Source organism: Bombina bombina, chromosome 6 (genome assembly GCF_027579735.1).
Source record: "Bombina bombina isolate aBomBom1 chromosome 6, aBomBom1.pri, whole genome shotgun sequence".
NCBI lineage: Eukaryota > Metazoa > Chordata > Amphibia > Anura > Bombinatoridae > Bombina > Bombina bombina.
The window spans coordinates 814,964,391-814,974,786 of NC_069504.1; the positions used below are offsets into that span (position 1 = coordinate 814,964,391).

A 10,396-nucleotide genomic window follows, 5' to 3' on the forward strand; every position below is an offset into this window, starting at 1 on the left:
AAATGGGAACGTTGGGAGGGGATGTAACAAAATATAAATAAGAATATCTTATGCCAGTTAGGCAATGATTACATTTCCTAATACAGCTTATATATGTTACTAAAGGTAGTTTTATATAAAATCTTAATACTTTTGTGACTTAGAGTCAGGGAAAATTGTAATATATACGATATATATATATATATATATATATATATACACACTTATACATACACACACACATACAGTCATGGCCAAAAATATTGACACCCCTGCATTTCTTATGAGAGAAAAAGCCAATGGCACCACCATAGGAATAATAATCATCTTAAATAAATCTTATTCAGATTGAAAAATCTGATTGAAAATAGTTATGTATTGCTGATAGGTGCTGTGTATTATATTAAGTATTTACAAAAAACAATTGGTGGTAAAGGGTCCACCAATTGCAACAGAATACGCTACTAGCACTCATTAGTTGTTTAAAACTGATTGACACATCCGCGAGTCAGCAGGCGGCGTTGCACCAGCAGCTCTTGTGAGCTGCTGGTGCAATGTTAAATGCGGAGAGCGTATTGTGAGCTGCTGGTGCAATGTTAAATGCGGAGAGCGTATTGTGAGCTGCTGGTGCAATGTTAAATGCGGAGAGCGTATTGTGAGCTGCTGGTGCAATGTTAAATGCGGAGAGCGTATTGTGAGCTGCTGGTGCAATGTTAAATGCGGAGAGCGTATTGTGAGCTGCTGGTGCAATGTTAAATGCGGAGAGCGTATTGTGAGCTGCTGGTGCAATGTTAAATGCGGAGAGCGTATTGTGAGCTGCTGGTGCAATGTTAAATGCGGAGAGCGTATTGTGAGCTGCTGGTGCAATGTTAAATGCGGAGAGCGTATTGCTCTCCGCATTTAGCGAGGTCTTGCGGACCTGATCCGCAGTGTCGGATCAGGTCCGCAAGCCCTTTGATAAATGGGCCCCATAGAATCATATACACTTATGTCGCTTGATACTAATGTTGCCACTTGATTTGTGTTTGGATACCACTGCTTAGTTCAACACGCTTTTAAGCAGTTACTAACTAGTATATTGTTTCTTTTTCTGACTGTAAATAATGTTACAATCTCTGAGTGGAACCATTGCAGACTTTATATAGACTTACACATTGTCTAGACCAGTGCTTTCCAAACTGTGTGTCGTGACACATTAGTGTGTCTGCGGCAGTGTGTAGGTGTAGTGTCCCTGCTTCAGCACAATTTTTTTTTTATTTAAAATTATTATTTATTTATTTTTTTGTTTTACGCCTGCCTGCTACGCAAATCACGTGGTTGACACGTGATTGATACCTAGTGGGTCACAGATCATCTTAACCTATTGGCGCAGCTTAGCGGGAACTGAAACTATTCCCATTGGCTCCTGACTGCAAGTGTAGTCTCCTCAATCGGCTCGTGACTGCATGTGTAGTCAGTGAGTAGTACAGAAGTGTGTTTGCAGCGCGGGCAGTAGTTAGTCAGACTTGCAGAGCGCTGGGCAGCAGCTTAAACGCTGAGCTGAAGTCAGACTTTTTTTTTTTGCAGCTAGCTCCCAGTAGTGCATTGCTGCTCCTGCTCTTGATATATGGATAGGAAGTGGAAGCTTAAAAATGCTTGATGATGAAATGCGAGTGTCTTTAATATTCCACCAAATATTCAGAAACTGGTACAACAGAAAGGTTTAGTCCATGTTTCACCATTTTAACTGGTCGCCGGTGTGATTTCTATATTGTCAGCCCCTGTTACTTGATAAAGGTGAGTTTGATTACAAATTACAGAAGCATAACAAACTTGGAATGCAATTATTTCTTACAATTTTGAGAAGGTGCCAATAATTGTGTCCAGACCATTTTTGGAGTGTTGCCTGGAATGTGTCAGATTTGGCTTTTTTCTCTCTACTTTTTTTGTGTCATACCAATACAAACAAAAGAAATAAACATGAAAATGCCTAAACATTTGTAATTACAACATTTTTCTGGGCGAAGTGGTGCATTATCTGACAGAAATGCTGGGGTGCTATTAGTGAAAAAGTTTGGATTTCAGAATATGTTTGTATTTTGGAATTCCAGGTTTGGGAATTTGTACCTGTATATTTCTCCAAACCTACAAGAAGAATTGCATCATTTGTGTTTGAATAGTCATGTTAATTTCTAAACTAGAATATAGATTCCTTTATATATTATCTTTAACATATTTTCTAATATTGTACATTGGTAGATCACATACTTTTAAGCATAGTACACTACATTGTAATGTAAAGGTTAATTGTACTGTATGTTGTCCTAGCTTACAAAAGTAGAAATAGGAAAGGTACGTAGGTACAAATCTTCACACTTAATTTCCAGGAGAAAAAGTAGCAATAAATTGCTACAAATAAAATAATATATATTAGACATAAACATATGTTTCCCTTGGTATTTATTTAGTGGTTTTGAGGACTGTAGATGGGATTCATAAATAGAAATCCTAATAATTTAACTAACTCGTGTATAAATATTGAACTAAAATGCCTAAAAAGAGCTAGAATTTTCAGGGACAAGAAAGTGCTTATTTTATTTTGGATGCAAATATTATTACAAAACAGGATCAGTAGTTGGAAATAACATTTTAACAAGTCATGTGATGTTTTTTCATTGAGAAAAAAAAAAAAAAAAAAAACGACATCTTGATTGAAAGATATACATTCTGGAAATAAAAATGTTTATTACACATGTATTGGTTTGTATAAATAAATGTTCTGGTAGGATCTGCCCGGCTTCTGTGTTTGTTAATGTGCACTAGTCTTCAAACTCAGAGCTGGAATCTGTATAATCAGGCACAAGACAGGAGACCGGTGCAGGAGGTTTAGAAGAATTTTGACAATGGGAAGAATTGTGTATTGTACTGAGAGCTTGGGTGTTCATGGGTTCTTTCTCACTCTTTAATTGGTTACAAATTGCTTTATCTTCCTGTTCTTGGTCCTTTATCCCCGTTTTACAGACATCAGCCATGTCTATCGTCCCACTCCCCTCGCCGTTGAAGATCTCCAGTTTCTCATTCCTACTTCCACCCTCAGTTTGTTTTTGCAAGTTCCTATTTTCGCTGCTTTCTGTGGATTTTCTCCGCACAACTCCAAGCGCAAGAGCATCTGTCCCAATTAAAGATGGCGATTTGGGTTTGATCACTAGTTTTCTCAAGGTGTTACTACCTGTCTGTTGCTTATTTCCTCCTCCAGGAGAGAACCATGAACGACTGCAGATCTCTGACCGCTTTTTTTTCTGTCTCTCCTCATATGCTGAGAAGTAAAGAAAAAGAGAACATATAAAAGGCAAAGCAGTGCAAAACCTGTTTCTTTATTATATCAACCACCCTCCATTCCCACTTATATCCTCACACTCTAAGCTCCGGTATTTCAGTAATGCTGCAAGTTTTTTGTCATCCTCAGTCTCAGGGAGAAGCTGAAGATCCAGTGATGTCTTCTTGAGCAGCAATTGATCCTTTTCCTCTTCTTCCTGTATTTGTTTCTTTTCCTCCTAAGGGCAAGGGGAAAGGGAGTACAGTATGATGGACTGAGAGACAAAAAAAAAAGCAGATTCTGATGGCAGATAACAACAAGAAAGGTATATATGCAGTTATCAATCACTGGTTAGCTCACAGTAGAGCATTGCTGCTTTTGAACCTACCTAGCTATGCTCTTCAAGAAAGGATATCATGTCTAACATAAAACATTTAAAACCAACCTTAAATAGGCTAAAGCTCCGCCTACCACACCTACTTCCACCTGTATTAACCCTTAACCATCTTTTTCTGAACTAAATGCCATCTAGTGGCCAAATTCTGAATTGTTCAAATAATATTCAGAGACCTTCAACAAAGGATATGTAAACAAGTTAGTCAAATTTTTTTTATCACCATTTAATTTTAAGTATTTAATACCTAATTTCTAAACTGTAGATTTTTATTGTTTAATATGTAATTACTAATACTCACTGGCATACACTCCAATCCATCTCCCTATTCATTCCATTAGGGGTCATAGTCCCTAACTCATGTATCCAATATAATTCCCTGTACTTTAGTGTTTTTATTCTATTTCCACCCCTCCTAGCTGTTCTTATGTGTTCAAGTACCTGGAATCTGAGTTGATTTATTTGATGTCCAGCCGTAATGAAATGGCTGGACACAGGGGCATCTAGATTTCCTGTCCTGATGTTTCTTTTGTGTTGGTTAATGCACTCCCGTACCTTACGGGTGGTCTCGCCAACATACCCCAACCCACATGGACACTTGATTAGGTATACCACAAACTTAGAATTACAAGTATAGTAATCCTTCAACCTGTATTTCTTGCCTATAGAGGGGTGAGTGCAAGTTGGGCCTTTGATGATATTATTGCAATTCTGGCAATTAAGGCATGGAAAACATCCCAAGTTCTTATCAAGTTCTTATCTCCAATATACCCTTGGTTCACATTCCTCTTTGGGCCCACATCAGCTTTAACCAATGTTAGCCAAAGAAAAAGCTAAATGAAAGGAGAAAATAACAGAGGAGATGAGAGAAAAAGAATGGCTTGGAAAGCCTACATAGTTAGCTGCATCTTACCCTGAACTTGCTTCTCAGCAGGCTGTTGATAGCAAAGTCATCCTTCCAGGCACTCTGCACTTCCTGAATCTCTGACAAGGAGGGGACAGCTCGCTGTAGTTTTTCTTTGTCAGCCACCCCATGCTCCAATCGAAACATTGAGTCCGTTTCTAAACGCTGCTTCTGCTCATGTTCTGTGGGATTAGGGACCATGATATAATATTAATGCATACTGGCCTATTTTAGCTTACTTCTGTATTAACAAATAATGTTCTTTGTCCCTTGTCTTATACTAACGCCAACTTACCTGTAGTAAGTATCTGCTCATTCTCATTCATGTCCCAGCGTTCTTCTTTCCTTTGAGCTCCACTGACAATGACATAATCACAGTTTGCCGGGTCTGTCTGCATTTCAATGTAGTTAACACACAGGTGACACTTCATTCTAAACCTAAAAGGAATGAGACAAAAACGTGAGACACACTGAATATGTTATTCATTAAAATTATCATTCTACTTGTTCTGACTATGTATTCCTTACTTCCAGCCACTGTCCATATATTAAAGGAACGTGAAACTCATTTTTTTTCTTTCAGAATTCAGATGTTTCCAGAGCACTATATGGCATCAGTTTTAAAAGAACACTTTTAACAGTGTTAAATATTTGCAGGAAATTGATTTCAACATTTCTAAAGAGACATTAAAGGGACACTGAACCCAAATTTTTTCTTTTGTGATTCAGATAGAGCATGAAATTTTAAGCAAATTTCTAATTTACTCCTATTATCAAATTTTCTTCCTTCTCTTGGTATCTTTATTTGAAATGCAAGAATGTAAGTTTAGATGCCGGCCCATTTTTCGTGTACAACCTGAGTTGTTCTTCCTGATTGGTGGATAAATTCATCCACCAATAAAAAAGTGCTGTCCAGAGTCCTGAACCCAAAATAAAGCTTAGATGGCTTCTTTTTCAAATAAAGATACCAAAAGAATGAAGAAAATTTGATAATAGGAGTAAATTTGAAAGTTGCTTAAAATTGCATGCTCTATCTGAATCACGAAAGAAAAAATTTGGGTTCAGTGTCCCTTTAAACACTAAATACATTTTACAAGTATAGTATTGAGGATATTGATAGTATTGAGGATATTCCCCACTTCCCTAGTCTAGACACCCTGTTAAAATCTAACTTTGCACATGTGCAGTAACTCTCCTTTAGATACCTGCAGTGTAACCTAGAGGGAAGCGCATTAAATGTATTTAGTGTTCCTTTAAACCTTTGCCCATTCAATGGGTCTCACAATGGCAGCTGCATACAGTGCTCCAGACTCAAGTACACAAACTTCCAAGGTATCATCTTCAACAAAAGAATCCCATGAAAACAAAGTAAATAGTGATAATAGAAGTAAAATGATTTAAAAAAACAAAAACGGTATGTTCTATCTGAATCAAAAAGAAATGTTTGGGTTGTATGCCCCTTTAAGTTATATAATCAAAATGCAATATCTAACCTGTAAATGGGAGTTGTGTAGTAATTTCCCACTTTTTTCTTCTCTGCATTGTAACGCACACCTGAAGAAAAAAAATAGATCATAAAACAATGAGAATGGGGGGGGGGGGGGGAAGAGGTGAAATAGAAATAGCTACAGTAAGCGTCTGAAAAGAAATACAATATAAGAAGCACTGAACAGTGCAAACAGGTCAAATTTGAACCAAAAACATACCCATTCCTATGTGATTCTTGCATCCATCGCACCAGATATTATACGGCATCTCAAACCTGCACAAAAGTAAGACACATGCTATGACTATTTCTGTGATAGAGGTGCTCAAAATGATCACCTGCCTTATCCTACCTGAGACCATATCTCCAGAAGGATATAAACTAGAAACTATCCAGAAGAGGGCTACTAAAAGATTACATGGTCTAAAATATAAAGCATACAAAGAAATACTCTATTAAATATGCATAGTTTAGAGGAGAGAAACCTTTAAATATATGAAGGGGCTTAAAAGGGACATGAAACTCATTTTTTTTTTCTTTCATGATTCAGACAGAGAATACAATTTTAAACAACTTTCCAATTTACTTCTATTTTTTAATTTGTTTTTTTTCTCTCGTTATCCTTTGCTAAAAGGTTTATCTAGGTCAGTGATTTTTAACCTTTTTTTTTGCCGTGGCACACTTTTTTACATTAAAAAATCCTGTGGCACACCACCATCCCAAAATTTTAAAAAAAATCACACATTGTAGTCTAATACAGCATATATAAATACACATACACACAAACACACACATACTGTATGTATTGTGCTGTTATGCCATGCCTCCTACAAACTACCCCTGCACTGGGAGTAAAAAACAAGCAAAGTTTAAAAAATATGTCACACTGTTGTCAGTCTGCCGTGGCACACCTGAGGATCTCTCATGGCACACTGGTTGAAAAACACTGATCTAGGTAACTCAGGAGCAGCAAAAAACCTAGGTTCTAGCTGCTGATTGGTGGCATATATATATATATATATATATATATATATATATTATATATATATAAATATATATATATATACACATACATATATATATATATATATATCTATATATATATATATACACACACACTGATTGTCATTGGCTCACCCATGTGCTCAGTTAGAAACCAGTAGTGCATTGCTGCTCCTTCAACAAATGATACCAAGAGAATTAAACAAATTAGATAATAGAAATGATATTCTCTATCTGAATCATGAAAGAAAATATTCGGGTTTCATGCCCCTTTAAAGGGGCCATGAAACCCAATTTTTTTAATTTTTATAATTTAGAAAAAGCATGAAAATTTAAACAATTTCCCAATTTACTTCAATTATCTAATATACTTCATTCTCTTGATATCCTTTGTTGATGAAAAGCATATCTAAATAGGCTCAGAAGCTGCTGATTGGTAGCTGCACATAGATCCCTGTATAATTGGCTCACACATGTGCATTGCTATTTCTTCAACAAATGGTATCTATCCAATGAAGCAAATTAGATAACAGAAGTAAATTGGAATGTTATTTAAAATTGTATTATATATCGGAATCATTCAATATTTTTTTTTTGTTTCATGTCCCTTTAATAAGGTGGAAACAAAGCATTTTCCACAAAAATCAAAAACAAAACAAGGAGTCATAATCTTGAGTTAAACGGTAGCAGATAGAGGAGAAATGTTTTTCAGGCTTAAAGTTATTGTAAACTTAAGCTTTATACTCAAACAATGTTTGTAATAAAAAAATAAATGATGAGCACTTTCATCGATCAAAATGATTGTAGACACTAAAATATATAAATAATCGCCCTTTTCATTTTCTTATACATTCCGCCGTTCCTCCACCCGTAACGCATAATATTTTTCTAGTGTAAAATGACGAATCACGCTGCAGCCAATTATAAGACCCCCCCCTTTGGGATCAAAACAAGGGAGTGTTATTATTAACTTGCTGGACACCACAGGGGGCGTGTTACTATAGGCTACAGCGTGATTAGTCATTTTACACAGAAAAAGACATTTTGTTGAGGGGCGGAGGAACGGCAGAGATGTATAAGAAAATGAGAAGGGCGATTATTTATATATTTTAGTGTCTACAATCATTTTGATCAAAGAAAGTGCCTATCATTTCCTTCTTCTTTACAAACATTGTTGAGAGTAGAGCTTAAAAGGGACAGTATACACCAAGTTTTCAAATAACTGCATGTAATAGACACTACTATCAAATAATAATATGCACAATACTTATATAAAAATCCAGTATAAAACCGTTTTAAGAAAATTTACTTAGAAGCTTCCAGTTTAGCTCTGTTTAAAAAGGGTACTGGAAAACCCACTCCAAGTGGGAAATAGCAGACACTTCCCCCTTCCTTATGCATATGAAAAGACCCTTTACACAACAGAAGCAAGCTGGATTAGGTATACGTCGGTATTCTCCTAAAACTTAGGGGCTTGGTTAGGAGTCTGAAAATCAGAGCAATGTTATTTAATATAAGCGAAAACTATCCATTTTTAAATTTAAAAATAACTTAAAAAAAAAAAACTTTATGGGCTATATAAATAGATCTACAAAACATTTATGCAAAGAAAAAACGAGTGTATAATGTCCCTTTAAGTTTACAATCACTTTAAATATTTTTCTCAATTAAACATGCACATATCTGCAGTGACTGAAAATAAATTGCTCCATACTTTTAAAGATTAGTTTATTTCCTATCTACCCACCATGTACCTTAATAATATAGTGATTGCAGTGCTTAGATATACCACTATAAATACTTGCCTGATAATAAGGATGCCTTGGGACAGCTTCCTTGCCCTTTCCCGTAAAGGGTGACTGTTCTTGTATCGGTTGAGGGATCCATGCTATGAATTCAAAAAAATATATATACGTTTTAGTTTAGTGGGTGTAATAATATACATCCTAGAAAATGATAAAATTAAGAATTTTTTTGCACTATCAAAAAGGATTCGGTGCATGATTTTTTTACATTGTTTTTTAATAAACAGAGAAACATATAAGCAAATATATGTAGAAGATTTCCTTGGATTTTTCAAGCCTAATGCCTTACGATCTCCTTTAGCACTGGTCCATAAAAACTCTTTACTAACACAAACACATGGGTATGATATATACATTATACAGTATAGTATATATATATATATATATATATAATCAGTTAAAGGGATTTTGTTCTCTACAGTTGCATTATTTTTGGTACTTCAGACACTATAATAGATATTAATACTCCGCTAGATATATGTTTAAAACGTTACCTTTGCAGGATCGAAGTCTGGAGGGTAATACTTGTTGTCCCTTTCCGTTCTCCCTATAAAAAAACACAATATTTGTTAGCAAGCTTGCATGAAGTGTTGCGTTACAAACAATAAATATTTTTGTGATTTTATTATGCACAGTGACAGTATACTCACCATATTGGTGGCTGTGTAAATGCACTATTAGCGAGTTGTGCTATTACAAATTGTTTCCCCTACAGATCATGCAACCGATACCAACTAAGAAAAACAACACTTTCTTCATTCACTAAGTTGTTGACCACCTGGACGTCATCCACAAGCGCTCCCGTTTCGTAGGTGGCAGGGAAGGAACATAGTTATTGTGAATTAATTGCCGTAAAGTACAGCTAATCTGATTCGTTGACAAATAAATTACCGCGTTGGTTGTGAATTTTTCTGCGACACACGCATGCATAGGTTAAATAAAATATTGATATTGATGGGAGTAACACTGTACACATTGAAGATTCCATGATCATTTGCTATTAACTCTGGGTAACAAAATATGGGCAAACGTAGTTCACTTAGAACAACACACTCCAAACAAGTCATTTCAGTTTCCTGTGTCTTTTTTAAAGGGACATGAATACGCAAAATCCGTTCCACTTAAAAAAAAAAAGTCTCAAAAAGTATTTCGGAATTTTTTTTTTTTTTTTTTTTTAAAAAAAAGCAAAACACAAAAAAACCCCCGGATGTTCCTGGTGCTTAATAAACCAACTCTTTTTTTTTACGTGGGAGTTGTTCATGTCAGCTACATATCTAAGACATAGTACCTTATTAACTGTTGTTCTTTAATATAAATTATAGGAAATAAAGTAATATGTCCATTTTAAATTTTGTTTTATACCTCATTGTCCCAATTATTGTGGAAGGAAGCGGTCAGAGTACAATACACTTGTGTAAATGGTCCATTTAAAAGAACATTAAAGACAGATTGTCTCTTAAAATGATAAACTGTAATTGTGACTATAACCTAATAAATAATTATTGAAATATAAAATGATAACTGTGTGTGT

The 10,396-nt window shown here is 35.4% G+C and overlaps 1 protein-coding gene across 2 annotated transcripts; it reads right to left on the bottom strand.

Moving 5' to 3' along the window:
• Nucleotides 1-2,683: 2,683 nt before the first annotated feature.
• YJU2B (YJU2 splicing factor homolog B) lies at nt 2,684-9,588 on the bottom strand. Of its 2 annotated transcripts, XM_053718178.1 has the most exons (9): nt 9,516-9,588; nt 9,360-9,412; nt 8,866-8,948; nt 6,279-6,334; nt 6,066-6,126; nt 4,868-5,010; nt 4,582-4,754; nt 3,374-3,512; nt 2,684-3,274 (listed from the first exon to the last, which is right to left on the bottom strand). In XM_053718178.1, exons 4-9 carry the CDS (start codon nt 6,325-6,327, stop codon nt 2,778-2,780), a joined length of 1,062 nt encoding a protein of 353 aa, XP_053574153.1. In that variant the 5' UTR covers nt 6,328-6,334; nt 8,866-8,948; nt 9,360-9,412; nt 9,516-9,588; the 3' UTR covers nt 2,684-2,777. The 2 variants fall into 2 exon arrangements, with proteins under 2 accessions (XP_053574153.1, XP_053574154.1); XM_053718179.1 differs by lacking the exon at nt 2,684-3,274 and having other exon boundaries at nt 3,315-3,512; nt 9,516-9,534.
• Between the last annotated feature and the right edge of the window lie 808 nt (nt 9,589-10,396).

Coding starts and splice junctions, on each gene's coding strand:
- YJU2B (XM_053718178.1), bottom strand. CDS start 6,327: ATGCCGTATAATATCTGGTGCGATGGATGCAAGAATCACATAGGAATG. Junction 6,127..6,278: donor CAAGAATCACATAGGAATGG/GTATGTTTTTGG, acceptor TTTTTTCTTCAG/GTGTGCGTTACAATGCAGAG. Junction 4,755..4,867: donor TGAGCAGATACTTACTACAG/GTAAGTTGGCGT, acceptor CTAATCCCACAG/AACATGAGCAGAAGCAGCGT.